The sequence below is a fragment of the Hypanus sabinus genome, chromosome 13, assembly GCF_030144855.1.
Source record: "Hypanus sabinus isolate sHypSab1 chromosome 13, sHypSab1.hap1, whole genome shotgun sequence".
In the NCBI taxonomy this organism is placed as follows: Eukaryota; Metazoa; Chordata; class Chondrichthyes; order Myliobatiformes; family Dasyatidae; genus Hypanus; species Hypanus sabinus.
Genome location: NC_082718.1, coordinates 1,793,542 through 1,819,919, shown reverse-complemented (window position 1 = coordinate 1,819,919; position 26,378 = coordinate 1,793,542). Strand labels below are relative to the sequence as shown.

At 43.1% G+C, this 26,378-nt stretch overlaps 1 protein-coding gene across 9 annotated transcripts in view; it reads right to left on the bottom strand.

Moving 5' to 3' along the window:
• The window catches only part of shank3a (SH3 and multiple ankyrin repeat domains 3a), a 1,267,872-nt gene that overhangs the window by 518,220 nt on the left and 723,274 nt on the right, over nt 1-26,378 (bottom strand). For all 9 annotated transcript variants that reach the window (XM_059986981.1, XM_059986984.1, XM_059986980.1 and 6 more), the window contains one exon: nt 17,528-17,849. In XM_059986981.1, coding sequence (XP_059842964.1) covers nt 17,528-17,849 — 322 coding nt within the window. The remainder of the gene's footprint in view (nt 1-17,527; nt 17,850-26,378) is intronic.

Here is a 26,378-nt window from a genome sequence, read left to right as displayed (position 1 = left end):
TCAGAGGTGCAAAGGTTTGAAAGATTCTTTCAACTACAATCCTTGCTTGGGGTTATTGGAAAAAGGCAGGTAGTTGGAACAGAGTCCATGGCCATATCAGCCATTATCTCCTTGAATGACAAAACAGCCTTAATGGGTCAGATAGGCCACATCTTCCCCTGTGTACGTTCTTATATTCACAGACTTTATTCTTGTTAAAGATGTAGTTGAACCATCTTATCTGAGTTTATTATGTTTTTGAATTTGATAGGTGGTGGAGTTACATAGTAAGACTGTTTAGGGAATACAGTGGGAAAATTGGATGAGTGATGTTTGTGGGCTGCTAAACTGGGAAGAGGTGATTTAGGAATATGTCATGCAATGGATTATTTGAAATAGATCATGTTAAGGAACAAAATCAGAAGATAAGTAGATACAACTGAAGAATATGGAGAGAGATGAACAGTTGACATAGAATAGATAGGTAGATGTACATACAGCAGCTTTCAGTACCCCAGAATTGACTGTGCAAAACTTGACTGATTGAACCAAGGCTAAATTAACCCATAGCAAAGGTGAGGAAAGGAGAAGAAAGATGCAATGAAAAAAGAAGAAAGAAATACTAAAATGCTAAGAGGATAAAAGCTGCTTACAAAGCAGATAATATAGCCTATCAATTTTACGAAGGTCTCAGGTACATACACCTGATTGTTTTCAGCTGCTAAGTTGAATATCGTAGAGTCAACGGAAAATCTGGTTTGCACATTACAAAGATATGGAATGGAACAGGCCCTTTGGCACATGATGCCAAGTTTAACGTTGGTGAAACCAAGCTCAGACCAGGCAATGATTTGAACTGCTTTTGCACCCCTGAGTTCCTGGATACACACCATTGCAAGTTGTCTTCCCATTCCTGCACTGACCTACCTTCTCCACAGCCAGGGTGGGGCCCAACACAAAGTAGAAAAACATTACCTCCTGATTAGTCTGCAAGCCAATGGTATGGCCACTGAACTGTCCAAAGAATAAAATGCTGGAGGAACTCAGTGGGCCAGGCAGCTTCTGCAGAGGGAAATGGAGAGCTGATGTCTCAGGTCAAGACCCTTCATCTGCACTAAAAGATAGAGAGAAGCCAACCAGTGTAAACAGGATAGAGGATGGGGTGGAGTAAGAACTGGCAAGCGATAGATGAATCCAAATGAGGAGGTGTGATAAGCAGATGAAGGATGAAATACCAACAGGTGCTACAAATACCAACAATGGAGGCAACAAAGGGCTGATAGGGAAGGAAGGTGGAGCACAGTAACAAATACTGGAGATGAAGTAAGCTGATAAGATCAGAAGGAGGCGGGGACCCTGTGGCGGAAGTGTGTATGCAATGGATAGGTAGAGAGGGAAGAGAAGGTGAAAAACCAGTGCAATGGGGAGCTGAGGTGGGAGTAGGGAGAACTGGATAGACCAAGAGGAGAGAGAAAAGGGACAGAGGGGAGTAGTTTACCTAAAGTTATAGAATTCAGTGTTCTTTCATCAGGCTATAACAACCTGGGCGGAATATGGGGTGCTCTTCCTCTAGATGATGTTTAACCTCACTCTGGAAGTTGGGGAGGCCAGTCAGATGAGATTGGGAGTGGGAATAAGAAAAGCTAACAACTAAGTGCTCCAAAAGGCAATGGTGGATGGAGTGTTAATGCTTAGCAAAATGCAGTAGGTTCTAGTCTGGGCTTGGTCTTACTAATGTAAAGGAAGTCACATCAAGAGCAGCAAGTGCAGTAAACGGGTATGGAAGAGAACATGTGATTTTCTGCTTTACCTGAGGAGGATGTTAAGGGCCTTGGATAGTTGTGAGGAAGGCGGTGAAGGGAAAGATGTTACACGTCCTACAGTTGCAGGGTAAAGTGGCTGGAAAGGGGAAGGGATGGGTGGGAAGGATGAGTGAATCAGGGACATCATGGAAAGTAGAGAGGGATAGGGAGGGGAAGCCACATCTGCCTCCAACCCCATTCCTCCCCCTCATCTCTATACTCTTCCTTATCCATTAGGAAAGAAAGTTCAACTCTTCCCTCCTCCTTTCATACCTCCTCACCTGGACCCCACTATCACTTGCCAGATCTTAGTCCACCCACTTCCATCACCTCTTGGACTGGCTATCACCCCTCTATTTTTCAGCTTACACGAAGGGTCTTAACTCAAAGATTTGTTTTCCATTTCCCATCACAGATGCTGACTAAGACTGTTAATACCTTTCGCACTTTGTTTGTTGCTTCTAAAGCTTACAGGATTTCTTTTTTCTTTCTTTCCAAATTTATAAAGTCTTTCTTTATTCAAGGCTTCCATATCTTGCCATCCTTGTCTTCCTTTCTCACAGGAAGTGTAGGTCCTGAATTCTGACCAGCTTGCCTTTAAACAACTCCCACAGATCAGATGTAGACTCTTCTAATAATAGCTGCTCCTAATCTTCTCTCGCCAGTTTTTGCGGTGTGGCGCACGGCAGCAGCGGCCTTTCGGATCTGGTGCTACTTTAATTTAGTTTTTTTGTTTTTTAATTTAATTTTAAGGCACAATTAGGGTTTCAATGGATAACAGAGCGATGATCTACCATCGCCGGATACTGCTACAATACAGAGATCGCCCAAAAGCAAACCTTCATGAAAATCTGCTGGTTAGATTGCGCGACCTCGGCTTGCTGAGGGAATCGGGCCTGCAGTCCTCGGAGTCGCCTGATGCCGGTGGCCAGAGGTGGGTCGTTGGTAAGCGGTGTGCGAGGAAGTGGAAGAGAGGTGAGCGGGCAGGAGTCCGTGCCAGGAAAAAAGCAAGCCCTAGCCAGCCGGCTCTCCCGTCCATTCTGCTCTCCAATGGACATTAACTTGGATTACATCTGTGGCAACGAAATACTCGGCGGGAGTACAGAAACGGACGGAATCTCAGAAGCCGCCATTCAGCTGTTTATTTATGTAACAGATCTTCCCCCCAAGCCATCGGACTACCGACCGACTGCCCTCTGCTGTGCCTATTGTCTTGTTTATTATTTATTGTAATGCCTGCACTGCTCTGTGTACTTCATGCAGTCCTGGGTAGGTCTGTAGTCTAGTGTAGTTTTTTGTGTTGGTTTACACAGTTCAGTGTAATTTTTGTATTGTTCATGGAACACCAGGTCTGTCGGGAAGTGGCCTGGTCGAGGGAAGTGCCTGATGTGAAAAGTGCTAGTCTTCGGCTCGAGAGTCTTCGGCAAGGAGGCTGAGGGAGGAGACTACGCCAGGCACAATTGGAGAGGGTGAAGATATGACTGCTAAGCTGATTCAGTGTGCTACATGCATGATGTGGGAGGTCCGATGGTGCCCCCGTCTGCTACAAGCTGTGGAATGTGTGTCCAGATTCAGCTTCTGAAGGAGCATGTTGCAGCACTGAAGAAAGAACTGGATGACCTCAGGTTTATCTGCGAAAACGAGAGTTTTCTGGACAGGACCTATTGTGAGGTTGTTACACTGAGGATACCGGAAGAGAGAAAAGGGGCAACGATGAGGAAGGAAAGGATGCTTTAAGTATAGGAGACCCCAGGGGATGTACCTCTTGTAAACAGGTTCACCCTCTTAGAAGCTGTCAGGACAGAAGATACCGCCAGTCTGAGAGGCGGACAGGTCTACGAGCCGAAAATTGGTGCAGAAGCAGAGCCGAGGAGTCAGACATCAGGAAGAGCCGTGGTAGTAGGGGACTCCATAGTAAGAGGTACGGAAAGGGGTTTCTGTGGCAACAGGCGAGATTTAAGGATGGTGTGTTGCCTCCCTGGTGCTATGATCCAGGACATCACGGACCGATTGCAGGGAACCCTCAAGGGTGAAAGTGAACAGCTGGTAGTGGTAGTGGTAGAAAGGTTAAACAAGTTAGGTCTCTATTCATTGGAGCGTAGAAGGTTGAGGGGGGATTTGATCGAGGTATTTAAAATTTTGAGAGGGATAGATAGAGTTGACGTGAACAGGCTGTTTCCATTGAGAGTAGGGGAGATTCAAACTAGAGGACATGATTTGAGAGTTAGGGGGCAGAAGTTTAAGGGAAACACGAGGGGGTATTTCTTTACTCAAAGAGTGATAGCTGTGTGGAATGAGCTTCCTGTAGAAGTAGTAGAGGCCAGTTCAGTTGTGTCATTTAAGGTAAAATTGGATAGGTATATGGACAGGAAAGGAGTGGAGGGTTATGGGCTGAGTGCAGGTAGGTGGGACTAGGTGAGATTAAGGGTTCGGCACGGACTAGGAGGGCCAAGATGGCCTGTTTCCGTGCTGTGATTGTTATATGGTTATATGTCGGCACAAATGACATCAGGAAGAAGAGGAAGGACATTCTGCAGCAGGACTTCAAAGAACTCGGAAGAAGGCTGAAAAGCAGGACTTCCAGGGTGGTTATCTCTGGTTTGCTTCCAGTTCCTCGTGCTGGAGAGGGCAGGAACAGGGAGATAATGGATCTGAATGTGTGGCTGAGGAACTGGTGCAGGAAGCAAGGATTTATATTCTTGGACCACTGGGAACTGTTTTGGGGTAGGGATGAATTGTACAAAAGGGACGGGTTGCACCTTAATAGGTGGGGGACCAGCATTCTGGCAGACAGGTTTGCCACTGCAACACAGGTGTGTTTTAACTAAGTAGTGGGGGGGGCGGGGATGAACTGGAAATATAAGGATGGAGTTAAAGGGAAAGTGAAAATAAGAAAAGTTAAAAAGGACACCAGAATCAATGGAGTAGAAAGCTCAAAAAGAGATTATACAGTATGGCCAAGTGAAATAGGAATTGATATGAAAGGAGAGGGGAGTAACAAATTAAAAGTATTATATATGAATGCCCAAAGTATAAGGAATAAAGTAGATGAGCTTGAGGCTCAGTTGGAAATTGGCAAGTACGATGTTGTGGGAATAACAGACATGGCTTCAAACGGACAGAGCCTGGGAAATGAATATTCAAGGATATACATCTTATCGAAAGGACAGACTGACTGGCAGACGGGGTGGGGTGGCTCTGTTGGTGAGGAATGATATTCAGTCCCTTGAAAGGGGGGACATAGAATCAGGGGATGTAGAGTCAGTATGGATAGAACTGAGAAATTCTAAGGGTAGAAAGACCCTAATGGGAGTTATCTACAGGCCCCCAAACAGCAGTCTGGATGTAGGGTGTAAGTTGAATGAAGAGTTAAAATTGGCATGTCGCAAAGGTAATGATACAGTTGTCATGGGGGATTTCAACATACAGGTAGACTGGGAGAATCAGAATGGTACTGGACCCAAAGAAAGGGAGTTTGTGGAGTGCCTCCGAGATGGATTCTTAGAACAGCTTGTACTGGAGCCTACCAGGGAGAAGGGAATTCTAGATTTAGTGTTGTGCAATGAATTGGATTTGATCAGGGACCTTGAGGTAAAGGAACCATTAGGAGATAGTGACCATAATAGGATATGTTTTAACCTACAATTTGAGAAGGAGAAGGGAAAATCAGATATGTCAGTATTACAGTTGAACAAAGGGAACTATGGAGCTATGAGGGAGGAGCTGGCCAAAGTTCAATGGAACAATACCCTTGCAGGGAAGACAGTGGAACAACAATGGCAGGTATTTCTGGAAATAATGCAGAAGGTGCAGGATCGGTTCATTCCAAAGAGAAAGAAAGATCCTAAGGGGAGTAAGGGGCGGCCTTGGCTGACGAGGGAAGTAAAGGGCAGTATAAAAATAAAAGAGAAGAAGTATAACATAGCAAAGATGAGCGGGAAACCGGAGGACTGGGAAGCTTTTAAAGAGCAACAGAAGATAACAAAAAAGGCAATACGCCAAGAAAAAATAAGGTACAAAGGTAAACTAGCTAAGAGTATAAAGGAGGATAGTAAAAGCTTCTTTAGGTATGTGAATAGCAAAAAAATAGTTAAGACTGAAATTGGGCCATTGAAGACAGAACCGGGTGAATTTATTATGGAAAACAAGGAAATGGCAAATGAGTTGAACAGGTACTTTGGATCTGTCTTCACTAGGGAAGACACAAACAATCTCCCAGATGTCATAGTGGCCAAAGGAACTAGGGTAAAGGATGAACTGAAGGTTAATTTATATTAGGTAAGAAACGGTGTTGGATAGACTGTTGAGTCTGAAGGCTGATAAGTCCACGGGACCTGATGGTCTGCATCCCAGGGTACTTAAAGAGGTGGCTCTAGAAATCATGGACGCATTGGTAATCATCTTCCAATGTTCTATAGATTCAGGAACAGTTCCTGCTGATTGGAGGGTGGCTGATATTGTCCCACTTTTCAGGAAAGGAGGGAGAGAGAAAACAGGGAATTATAGACTGGTTAGTCTGACGTCAGTAGTGGAAAAGATGCTGGAGTCAATTATAAAAGAGGAAGTTACGACACATTTGGATAGCAGTAGAAGGATCAGTCCGAGTCAGCATGGATTTATGAAGGGAAAATTATGCTTGACTAATCTTCTGGAGTTTTTGAGGATGGAACTATGAAAATGGACAAGGGAGAGCCAGTGGATGTAGTGTACCTGAACTTCCAGAAAGCTTTTGATAAAGTCCCACATAGGAGATTAGTGGGCAAAATTAGGGAACATGGTATTGCGGACAAAGTACTGACATGGATTGAAAATTGGCTGGCTGAAAGGAAACAAAGAGTAGCGATTAATGGGTCCCTTTCGGAATGGCAGGCTGTGACCAGTGGGGTACTGCAAGGTTCGGTGCTGGGACCACAGCTGTTTACAATATACGTTTATGATTTAGATGAAGGGATTAAAAGTAACATTAGCAAATTTGCCGATGACCCAAAGCTGGGTGGCCGTGTGAAATGTCAGGAGGATGTTATAAGAATGCAGGGTGACTTGGACAGGTTGGGTGAGTGGGCAAATGTATGGCAGATGCAGTTTAATGTGGATAAATGTGAGTTTATCCACTTTGGTGGCAAGAACAGGAAGGCAGATTACTATCTAAATGGAGTCAAGTTAGGAAAAGGGGAAGTACAACGAGATCTAGGTGTTCTTGTACATCGGTCAATGAAAGCAACCATGCAGGTACAGCAGGCAGTGAAGAAAGCTAATGGCATGCTGGCATTTATAACAAGAGGAATTGAGTATAGGAGTAAAGAGGTCCTTCTGCAGCTGTACAGGGCCCTGTTGAGACCCCACCTGGAGTATTGTGTGCAGTTTTGGTCTCCAAATTTGAGGAAGGACATTCTTGCTATTGAGGGAGTGCAGCGTAGGTTCACAAGGTTAATTCCCGGAATGGCGGGACTGTCATATGTTGAAAGATTGGAGCGACTGGGCTTGTATACACTGGAATTTAGAAGGATGACAGGGGATCTGATTGAAATATATAAGATTATTAAGGGATTGGACACACTGGAGGCAGGATGCATGTTCCCGCTGATGGGTGAGTCCAGAACTAGAGGCCACAGTTTAAGAATAAGGGGTAGGCCATTTAGAACAGAGATGCAGAAAAACTTTTTCACCCAGAGAGTGGTGGATATGGGGAATGCTGTGCCCCAGAAGGCAGTGGAGGCCAAGTCTCTGGATGCTTTCAAGAGAGAGTTAGATAGAGCTCTTATAGATAGTGGGGTCAAGGGATATGGGGAGAGGGCAGGAACTGGGTACTGATTGTGTTTGATCAGCCATGATCACAGTGAATGGCGGTGCTGTCTAGAAGGGCCAATGGCCTACTCCTGCACCTACTGTCTATCGTCTATTGTCTACCATGGTCCTGAAAAACATTGTCTTGTTTTTACTGTGTACTGTACCAACATTTATGGTCGAAATTACAACAATAAGTGACTTGACTTTACTTGATACTGTGGTAATTAGCTTTCCCACAAAGTTAACTCTGATACTTATCACCAACCATCTTAAAACTTAGAGAGCTTTGATGACAATTCACAAAATGCGCTCCTACTGAAACTCAAATCACCTGGCATGCTTCTTATCCAATATAAGGTTTGTATGGCTCTTTTCCTGCTTGGATTATCAATATACTATTTCACGAAACTCTCTTGGATGAACCTATGAACGTCTGCTACACTTAATCCCTAAGCACGCAAGGAAATGCCTTGTTTTGATTAAGTTAAAGTCTCCCACAATAAAGCTGTTGCTTTCACTTCTTTCCATAATCTGCCTCTGCATCAGCATGTCTATCTCCAGCTGGCTACTGGGAAGCCTGGAGCTTAATCCCATCATGCCTTTCTTACTCCTGAGCTCTGCACATATAGCCTCACTGGATGAGCTTTCCAGGATGTCCGTGAATCCCAATGGGCACGGTAACCCCTCCAAGGTGGCACAAGGGGAAACAGAATTCATCAGGGGAGGCATTCAAGATTCTGGAGGGGGATGTGGTAAGCAGCACCCTGACTTAAGGCATGAAACCTGACTGACTGTTAGTAGAGCAGGCACTTCCAAAAACCAGGATGATGCACCGGAACGACCACAGAAGCACTCACCGCCACAATGGGTCTGAAACTCGGCAATCTCATCTGACCTTTCCAACTTATCAGATATTATGTGCAACAAATTAGCAACCAGGTGGCCAACAGTTCCCCTTGACTGGCAGCACCAAACGAGTTTGTGCAATTTAACAGTTGGTAAGTCATGTACACCCTCTCAACTTTCTCTATAGATCTACAGAAAACAGGTCATACAATGATACAGTACTGGCCGGAACCAACTGGAGAAATAGAGCCAATCAGTGAACCTGCTTGCCCCGAGGATTCCTCTTGATGTTCAAAGCGACCTCAGCCTCATATGTGCGATCAAGAACCATCTTTGGAGATTATGAAACCTTATGAGATTGGTCAATTATGCTAACTGTAATAGCATAAAGGTAGCTTGCTGAACACTAGTTCTATCCCGACTGACATTCAGATTCCAGTTTGAATCCTTGTTAATGAAATTTTCACTGTTGCGATCATGATATGTCTAGAATATGGTTTATTCCATTCCCATCAGATTATCGATGCCTCATATGTCTTATTTGTAATACCATACTATCTAATGAAGCCATGAAACCATCAAGGTTGCAGGAACACCTCTGTACAAAGCACCTGAAAAGGCTACTTAAGGTATTACTCAGTTCCAGAAGATGAAAAAAGCATTTCAAAAGCATTGCACACTTCAGCCATTTAGCCAAGAAAGCTAAAAATGACTCTGATAGTGGTCTTGTTGCTTCCTATGACATTTTCAAAATGATGGAAAGTGCGAAAATCTCATACACTTGGTGAAAGATTAATGATGCCTGCTGTATCAAAAGTGCTCACCACTGTTCTCAGAATGGACACCAGTATTTTAAAATCAATTCCTCTGAGTAATAACTCTGTAACTCATTGTATTGACAAAACTATGCCCAGAGCTATAAAAAAACAGCATTTGGGATACAACTGGATGAGTCAGCTGTGTGAGGCAACGAAGCATTGCTAATAGCATATGTACAGTTTATCAAAAATGTACAAGTTTCTGATGAGGCTCTCTTTTGTAAAAAGTTAAAAACAAATATCAATGGAGAATCATTCTACAACGAGCTCAAAATATATATTGAGGATAAAAGTATTCTGATCAGGAATGTAATTTCTTGAGCAACAGATGGAGCACCATATATGACAGGTCACCATGCTGGTTTAGTGGCATTTATGAAAAATAAATTAATTGTTTGTTTGCAATCCATTGTGTAATTCATCATCAACATCTTGCAGCCAAAAACTACAGCCGACTTTTTTCAAGCATGACTGGTGTAATATCTGCAATCAACAAAATTAAAGCTCATCTATGAAACAACAGAACATTTCATCAGTTATGCCAAGATAACAATGAAGAATTTAAAAGCTTGGTTATTCACACTGAAGTGCATTAGCTGTCAAAAGGCAGCTGCTTAAAATGCTTCTTTGATCTTTTTTGACACTGTGGTTGAATTTTTGCTCAAAGTCGACAAGAGCTTGGGAAAGATAGAGATATGACGTACCTAGCCAATCTGTATGACAAAATGAACATTCTAAAGATGAATAAAAACACAAAATGCTGGCAGAACTCAGCAAGCCAGATAGCATCTATGGGAGGAGGTAGTGACGACGTTTCGGGCCGAAACCCTTAATCAGGAAGGGTGATTCCTAATGCCCAAAACGTCGTCTCTACCTCCTCCCACAGATGCTGTCTGGCCTGCTGAGTTCTGCCAGCACTTTGTGTTTTTATTTATTTCCAGCATCTGCAGATTCACTTGTGTGCCTTTGGATTCTAAAGATGAAGCTGCAGGGTGAGAATTTCATTTCAATCCAGGCAGAAGTGCAGTGTCCACTTTTATTGGAAAATTGGAAACATATAAGCAAAACATTGGAGAAGAATGTTGTCACAGTTACCCTGCATGGAAAGTATGGCACTCTCTTTCACAGACAGTGATGTGCAAATGTACTGTTTATGTCTGCAGTCACTGAAGAAGGATTTTCAGAATCAATTCAAGGATATGAATGATCCGGAATTTCCATTTCTTTGCAAGGTGGAAGAACAGGAAGAAAGCTTGCAAGAAGAAATTATCAAAATTCAGAATGACGAAGAAGCAAAAATGCTTTTCTAAAACGTCAGCTTTTGTGGTGTGTGATTACACTGTCATATGAAGTTTCCTGGTCTTTGGAGAAGAGCCAAACTGCTCTTCATTGTATTTCCATCCTCCTACCTTGTTGAAACAGGCTTCAGTGCAGTGAACCACATACTCACAGAAACAGAAGCTGCTTGATCATTGTTACGTGTGGGGACTTAAGGGTTTTGCTGTCACGACTTGAACCAGTTATTTCAACACTTGCTAAAAACCATCAAGCTCAAGGATTACATTGGTATTGAAGCTGCTGTACAACACACAGTATAAGCTAGGTTTAAAGACAAATAAAAATTTAAAGCTGAATCATTTTTCTTGTGTTAGCATATGGTAGACATATTTTTACACTATGGGGATGCCGGAAAGTATACTGTGCCTAAGAGGGATGTTGGCAAGTATGAAGGTGCTTTAGGGGGGCATTGATCTAAAGGAGGTTGGGAAAGACTGCTCTGTGCATCTATGGCATTCTCTTTGATCTGTGGAGAACTCCCACTTCGTTTACATTGCTCTCAATCACAGAAACATCTAAAGCGGGGGTCGGCAACCTGCGGCTCCCGAGCCATTTGTGGCTCTTTCACCTCTGTGCTGCGGCTCCCTGTGGCTTTGGGAAATAATTGGTCAGTATTTAATTAAAATGTATTTTATGTTAGTTTGTTAGCTTTTGAAATGTAATTATGGTGATCTTGTACAACCTAAGTGTAGCGACACATTTCCTGCCACATCCGAAACGGCTCACAATTAGCCAGCATTCCGGCTAAGGGAGATAGCCTACGGGGGTTTGTGAGTACGCGTCTTTTGCAGCATCTGCGTCCATGGGGGCTGGGTTGAGGGAGGCTTAAAAGCAAGGCTGTTTAGTTCGAATAAAGCTATCTTTGACTGCAGTTTACTGACACCGTTACAACGTGTTTTTATCGCTGGCTGTCCAGACGGAAGGTGCTGAAACGCTTTGTCGCGTGTCTGGAAGAAGTGAAAACTTTCCTGGGCAGCAAAGGGCTCACCTTTCCTGAGCTGGAACAGCCAGAGTGGCTGGAAAAGCTACACTTCATGGTAGACATGACAGCGCACCTGAACACGCTGAACACAGCTCTTCAGGGGAAAGGACGTACAGCCCTGCACATGTTGGAGGATGTTTTGGCATTCGAGCGCAAGTTGACAGTGCTTGCCAGAGATTTACAGAAAGGCACTTTGTCTCACTTCCCCAATTTGAGAGAGTTCAAACAAGGTCACGACATGATAATTTCGGAGTATTTACATTCTGCAATCATCGCAATGCAAACATCGTTTGGGAAACGCTTCTGTGAGTTCAGAGAGGAAAAAAACACATTATCCTTCCCGGTCACTCCCTTAAGCATCGATCCTTCCCTACTGAATACGACTGCATTGGCAGGTGTGAGTCAACCTGATCTTGAGATGGAACTGGCCGACATAGCCGACAAAGACATATGGGTGTCCAAGTTTAGACGCTTGACAGCAGACCTTGAAGATGTTGCCCGTCAGAAGGCCGTTCTTGCTCAGAAACACAAATGGAGTGATATTGAAAACCTCACAGATGACAGCTTGCAATCCTGTGTAAAGATGAAGGTGACATCATACAGCCCTGATGTGCAGACGCTGTGCGCTGAGGTCCAGGAGCAGAAATCCCATTAACCAAGTATGATAAATATTTTAATTGCCTATTATTTTACTTATATTCATATTTTTTCATTGTTCAGTGAAATAGTCCTTTCATTTTTCAGGATGACAGCTGGCTGACTTTATTTTTGGTTTGCTGCTGGCGGAAAATTTAAGTTCGGCGTTTTTCATAAATACAAGAAGGACTCAAATAGACATTGAATATTTTACTTAAAAGTAACTTTCAACCCAACGTCTTTTTTTCGGAGTTCAAAATGTTTTTGTTGCATGCAGAAATGTAATTTCGTTTTCTCTGCAGGAGTTCATCAATTTCATAAATGCAACACATTATAGTTTGTTTATACATAGCATAAAGGCAAAAAAAACGTTGTATGCAGTGTTATTTCATTTTAAATGTCAAACGGGTTTTGCGGCTCCCAGTGTTTTCTTTTCTGTGGGAAACGGGTCCAAGTGGCTCTTTCAGTGGTAAAGGTTGCTGACCCCTGATCTAAAGCCTGGAATGTTAAGCTGCTCTTTAGTCTTGCCATTCTCTCAATCATCCCTGTAACAGTTACAGTATCTACCTCCATGCACTAATTCAGGCACTAAGTTCACCTCCCTTACCAAAAATGTGCTCTGCACTGAAATAAATACACTTCAGCCTATCAGTCCCAAACAGGAGAACATCTGCAGATGCTGGAAATCCAAGCAACACACACAAAATGCTAGAGGAACTCATCGGACCAGGCAGCACCAATGGAAAACAGTACAATCAACAGTTTGAGCCAAGACCCTGAAGCAGGACTGGAGAAAAAAAAGATGAGGAGTAGAGCTAAAAGGTGGGGGAGAAACACAAGGTGATAGGTGAAACCGCTGGGGTGGTGGGGGGGGGGGAGAATGGATGAAGTATAGAGCTGGGAGGTTGATTGGTGAAAGAGATACAGGGCTTGAAAAGGGGAAATCTAATAGGAGAGGACAGAACACCATGGAAGAAAGAAAAGTGGGAGGAGCACCAGAACGAGATGATGGGCCAGCAAGGAGATAAGATGAGAGAGGGAAAAGGGGACGGAGAACAGTGAAGGGGGTGGGGGCAATTACTGCAATTTCGAGAAATCGAAGTTCAGGTTGGAGGCTACCCGGATGGAATATAAGGTGTCATTCCTGCAGCCTAAGTGGTGGTGAAGGGGAATTGGTTGGTTCTGGTGACCATCCCTCCTCCATCACTCTCCTCCATCTAGTGGAACTTGTCCTCACTCTTAATAATTTCTCCTTCAGCTCCTCCTACTTCCTTCAAACAAAAATTATAGCATGGGCAATCGCATGGGTCCCAGCTACACTTGTCTTTTTGTTGGCTACGTGGAACAGTCTATCTTCCATGCCTATACCATTGCCTGTCTTCCACTTTTCCTATTCTACATCAATGACTGCATTGATGCTGCTTCCTGAACCCAAGCAGAGTTTGTCAACTTCATCCACTTGGCCCCCAACTTCCACCCTGCCCTCAAATTTATCTGGTCCATTTCCGACACCACCCTCCTATTTCTCGATCTCTCTGTCCCTATCCCTGGAGGCAAGCTTATCTACTGATGTCTATTATAAACCCACTGCCTCTCACAGCTACTTGGACTAGACCTCTTCCCACGCTGTTACCTGTAAAAATGCCATCCCCTTCTCTCAATTCCTCCGTTTCTGCCACATCTGCTGTCAGGATGCGGCTTTTCATTCCAGAATGAAGGAATGTCCTCCTTCTTTAAAGTAAGGGGGTTCCCTTCCTCCACCATCAATGCTGCCTTCAACTTCACCTCTTCCATTTCACCAGGGACAGGGTTCCTTTTGTCCTCAGCTTCCACCGCAACAGCCTCTGCATCTAGCACATAACTTCCACCATTTCCAATAAGATCCAACCACCAAGCACATCTTACCCTCCTTCACTTTCTGCTTTCCACAGGGATCGCTCCCTTGGCCATTCATCCCTTCCCAGTGATCTCCCTCTTGGCACTTATCCTTGCAAACAGAACAAGTGCTACACCTGCCCCTACACCTCCTCCTTCAACATCATTCAGAGTTTCCAGGTGAGGTGACACTTCACCTGTGAGACTGTTGGGGTCACACACTGTGTCCGGAGCTCCCAGTAGGGACTCCCTTATATCAGTGAGACCCAACGCAGACTGGGAGACTGGTTTCCTGAGCACCTACATTCCATCCACCAGAAAAAGGATCTCCCAGTAGCCACCCATTTAAATTCCACTTCCTATTCCCATTTCGATATGTCAATCCATGGCCTCCTCTACTGTTGCGACGAGGGCACACTCAAGTTGGAAGAACAATACTTTGTATCTTGTTTGGGTATCTTCCAACCTGATGGCATGAACAGCGATTTCTCAAACTTCTGGTAATGCCACTCCCTCTCCTTCACCATTCCCCATTCCCTTTTTCCTCTCGCACCTTATCTCCTTGCCTGCCATCACCTCTCTCTAGTGCTACTCCCCCCTTTTCTTTCTTCCACGGCGTTCTGTCCTCTCCTATTAGATTCCCCCTTCTCCAGCCCTGTATCTCTTTCACCAATCAACCTCCCAGCTCTGGAATTCATCCCTCCCCTTCCTGGTTTTGCCTATCACCTTGTGTTTCTCTCTCCCTTTCTCCCATCTTTTAACTCTAATCCTCATCTTTTTTTCTCCAGTCCTGCTTAAGAGTTTTGGCCCAAAATGTCAACTGTACTCTTCTCCATTGATGCTGCCTGGCCTGCTGAGTTCCTCCAGCATTTTTGTGTGTCAGCCTATCAGTCCCACTGTGTTCACAAGCCAAGTTTTCCTTTCAAGCATACCTTCCCCTCAACTGGTTGAACTACTCCTTTGATTCCCAATGCCCTGCCATGCTAGTTTAAACCCTCCCAGGTATCATCAGAAAACATCTCTTTGAGGATATTGGTGCCCTTGTCCTTTGTCCATAGCAACCACCTACCCTGGGAGAGTACTCAATGATCCACGTTTCTAAAAATCTCCCCTCTGCAAGTGTTTTAGCCATTGCGCTATCATCCTATTTTTTGCCTTGCTAGCACATGGCATGGGGAGTAATCCTGAGATTCCAACCCTAGAGTTCTCATTTCTTTTGCCTTCTACCGAACTCCCTAAGTTCTCTTTACTGGACCTCAAGTCTCTTGTTAGCCTATGGTGGGTTTTTGATATACAGGTTAGCTTTCTTGTAAACATGCTTTTGGATTAAGATCAGATGTGAGACTGTTCACAGTGGAATATCTAGATGGCGTTTGTAGGAACTGAAATCATTGCACTGAATACCATTCCTGCAAAAAAGCTAGATTCTAACGAGGGAGGGCATCACAGATCCAAATGATGGAGTGCCATCCATTCAAATATCTTCGTTTTGTTTCCTGGGATCATTAATCAGATAAAAAAAAAACATTTCATGCAATTGCAAAGACAAATTGAGAGGGCCTCAAGCAGCTAAGCTGCCGACACATTCTGCTCTGACCTTTCCTCTGACAGCAAAGATACCCTGTAGGTACAAGCTGCTATTCTAATAATGCCAAGTTACCTTGCTCTCTACAATGCAGATCCTCCCAAGTCTGTTAAAAAATTAGTCAGATTGCTGGTCATGTCCATGGCTACCAGCTTGACCCTTGGCCCAGTACAAAAGCTATTTGGGAAGAGAACTCGGTAGCATACAGTCTACGTAAGGAGGAAGCTGTTGAAGGAATTAGACTAACACATGCTGCATTCCCTTTCAGAGTTGAGCTTTTGAACCGCCTGTACGATCTGGCAAATTTGCAGCGTGAACTGAAGTCTCGAAAGATCTGGTTGATGGGGTGGTAAATTGGATTAGTAAGTATGCAGATAATACTAAGGTAGGTGGCGTTGTGGATAATGAAGTAGGTTTTCAAAGCTTGCAGAGAGATTTAGGCCAGTTAAAAGAGTGGGCTGAACGATGGCAGATGGAGTTTAAAGCTGATAAGTGTGAGGTGCTACATTTTGGTAGGAATATTCCAAATAGGACATACATGGTAAATGGTAGGGCATTGAAGAATGCAGTAGAACAGAGTGATCTAGAAATAATGGTACATAGTTCTCTGAAGGTGAAATCTCATGTGGATAGGGTGGTGAAGAAAGCTTTTGGTATGCTGACCTTTATAAATCAGAGCATTAAGTATAGGAGTTGGGATGTAATGTTAAAATTGTACAAGGCATTGGTGAGGCCAAATTTGGAGTATTGTGTACAGTTCTGGTCACTGAATTATAGCAAAGGTGTCAACAAAATAGAGAGTACAGAGAAGATTTACTAGAATGTTACCTGGGTTTCAGCACCCAAGTTACAGGGAAAGGTTGAACAAGTTAAGTCTTTATTCTTTGGAGCGTAGAAAGTTGAGGGTGGACTTGATAGAGGTATTTGAAATGATGAGGGGGATAGATAGAGTTGACAAGGATAGGCTTTTTCCATTGAGAGTAGGGGCGATTCAAACAAGAGGACATGAGTTGAGAGTTAGGGGGCAAAAGTTTAAGGGTAACATGAGGGGGAATTTCTTTACTCAGAGAGTGGTAGCTGTGTGGAACGAGCTTCCAGTAGAAGTGGTAGAGGCAGGTTTGGTATTGTCATTTAAAGTAAAATTGGATAGGTATATGGACAGGAAAGGAATGGAGGGTTATGGGCTGAGTGTGGGTCAGTGGGACTAAGTGAGAGTAAGCGTTTGGCACGGACTAGAAGGGCCGAGATGGCATGTTTCTGTGCTGTAATTGTTATATGGTTATATGGTTACAGGGAATAACTGGGCCCAGACCGAAAAGCAAGACATTTGGCCATGCTGGAGCAAACTTGGAGGCGATTTGATGTGGTAGGCTACTAGATTGGCTGCAGTGATGACTGCCTTCGTAGCTGTGGCCTCATTTTTGTGAACTTCAGTTGCTTGCTTGTTTTCGTTTCTGTACACGGGGGCGGGGGGGGGGGGTTTGATGGTCTTTTTTCAATGGGTTCTACTGGGTTTCTTTGTTTGTGACTGTCTGTAAGGAGCCCAATCTCAAAGTTGTAATGCATGGATTTTACATACCTTGATAATACATGCACTTTGAACTTTGAAAATCTCTGCATTGACTGATATTTAGTGAGTGACATCAATGAGAAATGAGCTAATCTTTAATGGCCTTCTTTAAAGGACTACTTCACTGGGAATGAAGTTGCACTGTGCACCTATTCATTTTAAATTTGCCTGAAAATCATTCCTCTAAGCATTGGATGTTATTAAAGGATTACATAGGAATTTTGATCAGATTTGTAACGCGGCTAAAAAAGGCAATACCTCATAGCACCTTCTTTTCCTTTAGCTACATAAGAAACTGAACCATCTTACCTCAGCCTGGCTTTTGTCTGCCTCCTGAGAATGGGGGTATTGGCCTCACTTTCCTCCTGGACACACTGCAGCGAGGGTGATCGGCTATGTGAGCTTCGTGAGCTTGCTGTGCTCTGCTGGCCTCCCTCAGCACCTTCCTGCATTTGTGACAGCAGCTGAGGAGGCAGGCTTCTGACAGATGGCACAGGCGAATGGGTGGTACGGCTTGCAAGGCTGTTGATGTTGTTGTCACTAGTGGATCGTAGCAGTGTCCGTGGGGATGAGAGCGTACTTCCTCCACTCCGTCGCCTGTTGGTGTAGCTTGGGGTTTCTCTGAAAGGCACTGAAATTTACACATACATTAGTGCTTTCTGACTTGGTCTGATGTGAACAGACCTTTCTTAATGCCCCTTTTTTGCATCCATCATAACCACCAGCCCCTTAAGTCACCCACCCACTGACAAACTAATCTGATGGTGCTCAAGTTCTACCCTACAATATTCTCAACCAAGCAGACATTCTTGTATGCATCAAGGAATGGCTCAAATCATGTGCACAGCTCGGAAAAACAGCCATAAACCAAGGCAGAAGACTCTTCCTAGACCAAGCAGGTCAGTGACAACCAAGAAAACTAGAGATCACCTCTTTCCTCTGTCCGTTATCCAGTGTATTGCTTTCATTCCATTCATGAATGATTTATCATTTAGATATATGTCAAAAGGGCATTAATTACTGTAGCTAATATGTTGCCACTGTTAAATTGTTAGTCTTCTTAATGCTATGAAAATTAGAGTATATAAAATGAAGGAAAACTTTTCCTTCACACCAATTCTCTACAGCAGGATTCCCAACACTTTTTTTTAATATCATGAACCAATACCATTTAGCAAAGAGTCTGCGGACCACATTGGGAATCCCTGATATACAACAACACATTGAAATTACACTTTACCCCACACTACACATTTAATCCTATATTAAAGCCCATGTATGTTCTAACTGAGCATAAGTCTAAAATGTTGTTCACATACCACTATTTTGATTAAGACTACATGATTAAAATGGATTTAGTGAGTAAAACACAATCATGGGCATTTCAAAATTCCTTGTGTCATTCTGTAAAGTAAACTGTGCACTTCCTGGCATAAGGTGTTCGGTGTTACATATGATTTCTGTGTCCAGTGCACATAAAACTATGCAAATTTCTGTAAATACACATTTTGGAGCCTTGTGCAGGAAGTCAGATTTGGTATGCTTCGAGTAACCTATGGGACACTGCAAAGATCCGCTGGTTCAGTGCAGGGCCAGAATGGGACAGCACTGAGTTCCATAATTACTTTTCATCCTCCACCACATCACATCTCGCTAGACTGCTTTTTCAGTCCTGGCTTCAATTCTTCAAATCTCTGAAGCCCTGAACACTGGCCAACAGAGATTTAGACATCCTCAAGTATCACTTAAGCTAAGTCAAAAATTCACATTTTCAACCCTCCAATTGACCCAGGTGGTTAGTTGTCCATATAGCACATATATAGTATAGAATATAGCAAACTATTAATAGAACATTAATATTTCTGGACTTTTATTTGTAATTATGAGGCATCAAATGGAGAATGACATTTATCTATTATATAGCATGTCACCTGAGGATACTTTATCAGTAATCACAATTGTATATTTATCAAGCATCTGTAATTACAGTGTGTCATCAAGAGTATTGGGATATACTGTATGTAATTAAAGCACTTACAGTATACAAGGATAGCATCACTCTAGAATTTCAAAGGGACAATCTATACAGACTCCTGAAAGTGCGACTAAGGCAATATTTGTTCTGCAGATGACTGAAAATGGAAGTTATTTTTGCTTCATTGTGACAAGAACTCATTCATATAGTAAAAGCCATTGGACACTTTTTTCCACAGTATCGACAACCTGAAGTCCATTCCACTCTTAGAAGGACAATTTTCTGACATTAGTTAAAAAGCAGCAAATTTTCCCAGTTTGATTCCCCTTAACTAATATGATCAATAAGTTAGATAATTATCTAGTTTTTGATGCTAGATTTCTGCCTGCGGAACAGAGTTGTGTTTACCTACTGTAAGAAGCACCATGTTCTTTGAGTGACGAGGATTATACATGTATATAAAAACAATCATCATATGTACATTCAGTAGATATATAAGACTAAATCTCACAATGGGCCCAGTATATTTTGGCCTAAATAAGCAGCAGACCCAATTAGACCAAAAGACAATTGAGCAGAATTAAGTCATTTGGCCCATTAAGTCTGCTCTGCCATTTCATCATGGCTGATCCAATTTTCCTCTCAGCCCCAATCTCCTGCCTTATCCCTGTGTCCTTTCATGCCCTGTCCAATGAAGAATCTATCAACCTCTGCCTTAAATACACACAAAGACTTGGCCTCCATAGCTGCTTTTGGCAACAAATTCCAGAGATTGACCACTCTTTGGCTAAAGAAATTCCTCCTCATCTCCACTGTAAAATGACACCCCTCTATTAAGGCTGTGTCATCTGGTCTTAGACTCTACCACCTTAAGAAACATCCTCTCCATAACCACTCTGTCAAGGCCTTTCACCATTTGGTAAGTTTCACAGAGGTCACCCCTCATTCTTCTATTAACAGAAGTTTCATGAGAATAGTTAAAAAGGAATAGAAAAGACAAATGAGAAAATCTGCAGATGCTGGAAATTCAAGCAACACACACAAAATGCTGGAGGAACACAGCAGGCCAGGCAGCATCTGTGGAAAGAAGTACAGTCGACATTTCAGGCAGAGACCCTTCATCAGGACAGACTATCATTTACCTGTAATTGAGTAACAAATGATGTACTTAAATGAAATGCAGAACAATAAGAACACTACCAATACATTACTATAAAGCTGTATTCGTTTCTAATAGTTACTGATGGAGGAAATCATCAGGTGTGGACTGCTGTGTTCATTTGATTGACTGTTAATGAACAAAATCTGCACAGACACCTCCTGCAGTTAATGGCCTGCTTCATAGAATGCTTTTGACAATTGCATCCTCCAAAACTTCATTTGCATTGTAGCATTCATGATGGTTGTCGATGCCTTCAAATTCTCTATTCCTTCCAAATTGTTGAAATAGTGAAATTGTTTTATTTTCACTTTTGGCCATTTCCAGCATTTCCAAGCTTGGATGCTTGAAACCACAGTGAGCAAAGCAATTCTGAGCTGTTTCACTGCTTATTTCTTGCCTACTATCAGAGACAAAAATTGCAGATTTTATAACACAAACACTTGCGACTAACAGAATTTAAAACTGTTTAAGTGTGGTGTAGTGTCTAATGGCTATGCACGTTAGAAGCTGCTAGGCAACAGCCTCTTGTCCCAAATAAATGATGGGAATTCCAGCAACTTTCTCAATTAATTTTAGTTCTTTAAGAGTTGTCCCAAATCAGCAGCTGCCCCGATTAACCAGAATCCACCATAGTTGCAGTTGTCCATGAAGCTTCTTCAAATTCCTCTCGCGTTTACACAATATCTAATTTATCAATAAAATACCTGACATGCATCAATGAAACTATTAATTGGCTCTTTTTATTCAGATAACTCTGGTCTAATTGGCTGGTGATCAGACACCCTTATTGTTGGTAACTAAGTTATTTTTAGGAAGAAATACAACATAACACTGCTCTTAAATGCATTAATGAATGCAGAACTTCTCCACCATTGATGGTCCCAAGCCCAGCTGTGAAAGGAGGAGAGGTGGGCACAGGGGCTAACAACCCCATCTCATACAAATCCAGTACTAGAGAAACACCACAGAAGCTTCAAAGAACTCATTCCTGAGAGAGAAAAGAGAAGATGGGCTCCACCTGTGATAATTTGTTAGACTGGCCAGGACAGAGGAGTTGAGCGAGCTGCTATTGGTACTTATGCCCCAGTAGGGGTAGTGGTTAAAGTAAGTAAGCAAGTTTAATAGAACAGAAATAGTATGAAATCATTTCAGTTTTTATGTAACTCAGATGTGACAACTCACAATAGATTTCTCTACTCTGACTGTGCAAATTAGTTTTAGCAGAAATGTAAACTCTAATTTCAGAGCAATTTTAAATGCAAAGCCATGTACACAACACGCTGGACGGACTTAGCAGGTCAGACAGCAACTATGAACATGAATAAACAGATGACATTTCGAGCCAAGACCCTTCTTCAGGACTGAAAAGGAAGGGGGAAGACACCAGAATAAAAAGGTTGTGGGTAGGGAAGGATACGTGGCTGTGGCAGTGGGTTAGGGTGAGTATGTGGTTGCAGAGTCAGAGGGCAGTAGGGATCACAGAGGAGAAGCAGTAAGAGAGGGTTTCAGTTCACTCCCGTTGAAGAGGAGATTCAAACTTCTTCAGGGTAGGCATCCTTTGAAGGGATTTTGCAATGGAGCAGCAAATCATAAACACAAGAGATTCTGCAGGTGCTGGAAATCAAAAGCAACACACACAAAATGCTAGAGGAACTCAGCAGGTCAGGCTGAGTTATTATGGAAACTATGGAAATTAATAAACAGTTGATGTTTTGAGCTGAGACCCTTCTTTGGGACTGGAAAGGAATTAATTTAAATACATTTTGGATGCAATTTCCTCCCTGCAGCCAAAACCATGAGCAGTACCTCATTATTCCATATTTTTGTACTATTTATTTTGTAATTTATAATAATTTTATGCCCTTGCATTTTACTACTTCAGCAATACAAAAAAAATCACATCATATAAATCTAATTCCTATTCGATACACAATGTGAGTGAACACCAGCCTTTGCCGCTAGAGGGCAGTTGGGGTCTGGGCTAGGAAACAGGGTGTGTTTATTGCTGAGGACCTCTAATGGAAACTATGGCAATGGCAGGGCAGTCTTCAACTGCAACAGGGCTACAGATAGAATACTAATTATTGTGGAATGGTTGGCAAAACAAGATCAGAAAATGGCATAAAACTCTAACTGCATGCTTCTCACAATCTGATGTTACAGCTGTTTATGGTAATTTTCAGGCTGCTAGTATAATTGAGAATCAAACAGAATGTAGAAAGAGCAATGGTAAGCTGTAAGAGCATAAAGACAATGACGGAAACAATTCATCGGTAACAAAAAGGGAAGACTGGAGAAATTAGTTAAAATTAAGAGTTAATAATTCATAGTTGGCAGTCTGAAAGTGGAAACGCTCATCTGTAACACAAGAAATTCTGCAGATGCCAGGAATTCAGAATCATCTATGCAAATGAACAAGTCCTTTATCAGGACTGGAACAGAAAGGGAAGGAAGACAGAATAAGAAGGCGGGGGGTGGAAAGGGAAGGAGTACAGTTAGAAGGTGAAAGGTGAAGCCAGACAGATGGGAGAGGGGGATGAAGTAAGAAGCTGGGAGGTGGTAGGTGGAAAAGGTAAAAGCCTGGAGAAGAAGAATCTGATGAGAGAGGAGAGTGGACCATGGGAGAAAGGGAAGGACAAGGGGCACCAGGGAGAGGTGATAGGTTGGTGAAGCTTCTCCTGCTTATCACCTGAGGAGGTAGAAGAGCTCAAGGCCTGGTGCCAGGCAAATAACCTCTTTATCAACGTCAACAAGACAAAGGAGATGGTTATCGACTTCAGGAGAACTTGCACCTCTCACACCCATCTCTACGTTGGCAAGCAGTTTCAAAATCCTGGGAGTACACATCTCGTACAACCTCTCATGGTCCCAGAACACATCCTAAACAATCAGGAGAGCTCTTCAACGCCTCCACTCTCCGAGTAGGCTAATGAGAGCTGGACTATGTACATCTATATTCACGTCCTTCTGCAGATGCACAGTAGAGAGCATCCCAACATGCTGCGACACTGCATGGTGCAGAATCTACACTGTGGAGGACAGGAAGAATCTACAATGATAATCAAGGCTGTCCAAGGCTTCACTGGCACAAGCCTACCTGCCACCAAGGATATACAGAATATATAGAAAAGTGCAGGGAGAGGGCCGGTAACATCACAAAGGCTCTCACCCACCCTGCTCATGGACAGTTTGTCCCACTCCATTCAGAGAGTAGGGCATGCAGCATCCACGCCTGGACTACCAGACTCAAAAACAATTACTTTCCCCAAGCTGTAAGGCTGATCAACTACTTCACACACCAACCCACCCCTCCATACCTCCCACTACCACTATTTTATCATTTCCTGTCAGTCTCATTATTTACACATAGTTCTGTGCCTAGTGTCACTTTATGGACATACAATCTATGTATATAATCTATCTTAAGTATTTATGTTTATTGTTGTTTTGATTATTGTGTTCTTTACCTTACTGTGTACTGTGTAACAATTATTTTGTTCCTCTTAATACTTGTTTACTGGAAATAATATTAAACAATCTTGAATCTCAACCCAAAGGTGGTGCGACAATATAAGTTGCTGGGTTACAGGGGTGGAAGGAAGGAGGAATGAGACCAGCGGAATTCTCCTCTGGGATTCAATTTCGAAATAATGGACCAAGTAGCTTCCTTCTGTGTCATTACAGCAATCAAAAAGCAACAAGAAGGAAACTTTCTTTCTTCTAAGGAAAGCTTTTTTTGGTCATATCTAATCAATCTTTTGAGAAGGTTACCAAGAAAGTCGAAGGAAAAAGGGTGAACATTGTAGACATTAAAGGACAAACCAAGGTAGAACATACAAGGTAAATGGTAAGGCACTGAGGAGTGCAGTAGAACAGAGCGATCTGGGAATACAAATACCTAATTCCCCAAAAGTGGTGTCACAGGTAGATAGGGTAGTAAAGAAAGCTTTTGGCACATTGGCCTTTATAAATCAGAGTACTGAATATAAGAGTTGGAATGTTATGGTGAGGTTGTATAACACATTGGTGAGGCCGAATATGGAGTATTGTGTGCAGTTTTGGTCACCTAATTACAGGAAGGATATTAATAAGGTTGAAAGAGTGCATAGAAGGTTTACAAGGATGATGCCGGGACTTGAGAAACTGAGTTACAGAGAAAGTTTGAATAGGTTAGGACTTCATTCCCTGGAGTGTAGAATGAGGGGAGATTTGATAGAGGTGTATAAAATTGTGATAGGTATAGATGGAGTGCAACCAGAGGACATGGGAAGGGTGAAGGGGGTATAGTTTAAAGGGAACATTAGGGGGAGCTTCTTCACACAGAGAATAGTGGGAGTATGGAATGAGCTACCAGTTGAAGTGGTGAATGCAGGCTCACTTTTAACATTTAAGAAAAACCTGGACATGTACATGGATGAGAGGTGTATGGAGGGTTATGGGCCAGGTGAGGGTCAGTGGGACTAGGCAGAAAAATGGTTTGGCATAGCCAAGAAGGGCCAAAAGGCCTGTTTCTGTGCTGTAATGTTCTATGGTTCTATGATTTTAATGAGGCCTTTGCAAAGGATCACATGGGAGGCTGGTCCTGAAAGTTAAGTAGGTCACTGGGCATTCAGGATGAAGTAGTCAATTGGATTCAACAAAGGCTTAGCAGGAGAATCAAGAGAGTAGTCATAGGTGGTTGTCTCTCTAACTTCAGGCCTGTAATGAGTGGTGTGACACAGGAATTGGTGTTGACTCCACTGTTGTTTATCAGCAATGTTAATACTCTAGGTGACAATGTGGTAAACTGCATCAGCAACTTTGCCTATGATACCAATGTTGGTGCAATAGTGACAGTGAAGAAGGCTGTCAATACTTGCACAGTGATCTGGAGCAGCTGGGAAAATGGACTCAGGTGAAACTCAAATATTTTGAGAGTTGACAAAGTTATATTAGAGAACTCAGACTTTGACTCAAGAGGCTTCAGCAAGAAGAGAAGGTGGCTCGGCTGAGGTTTCTGTTAAATTTATCTTTCTTTATTTAGTTTTTTTTCCAAAGGTAGAGCAGCAGGAATGGATCCCAGAACAGCAGCAGGGAGTACTTAGGTAGACAAACAAGAGAAGTCTGCAGATGCTGGAAATCCAAGCAACACACACAAAATACTGGAGGAACTCAGCAGGCCAGGCAGCATTGATGGAAAAAAGTTCAGTTGACATTTCTGGCCGAAATTTCTTGTCCTCATGTACCACCCCACCAGAGTCCACATCTAGTACATAATTCTCCAAAACTCCCACCACCTCCAATTGGATCCCACCACAAAACACATCTTTCCCTCCTCCTCCCCAACTTTCTTCTTTCTGCAGGGATCGCTCCCTAGGTGACTACCTTGTCCATTCGTCCCTCCCTACTGATCTCTCTCCAGGCACTCATCCTTGCAAGCAGTACATCTACACCTCCCTTAGTACCGTTCAGGGCCCCAAACATTCCTTCCAGGTGAGGTGACGCTTCACCTGTGAGTTTGTTGGGGTTATATACTGTGTTCGGTGCTTCCAGTATGGCCACTTGTATATTGGTGAGACCCACCATAGATTGGGAGACTGCTTCGCCGAGCATCTACACTCCAACTGCCAAAACAAGCAGGACCTCCCAGTGGCCACCCATTTTAATTCCACTTCCCATTTCCATTCTGCTATGCCCATCCATGTCCTCCTCCACTGTCGGGATAAGGCCACGGTTAGGTTGGAGGAGCAACACCTTATATTCTGTTTGGTTAACCTCCAACATGATGGCATAAACATTCATTTCTCCAACTTCCAGTAATGTGTCCACCCCCCCCCCCCCCCCACCACACCATAATTTCCCATCCTCTTGTCCTCTCTCATATTATCTCCTTGCCCGGCCATCACCACCTCTGGTGTTCTTCCCCCCTCCCCCCCACCACTTTCTTCTTTCTTCCATGGCCTTCTGTCTCTTTCACTGATCAACTTCCTATTCCTTTGCTTAATCCCTCCCCTTCCAAGTTTCACCTATCACCTAGTATCTCT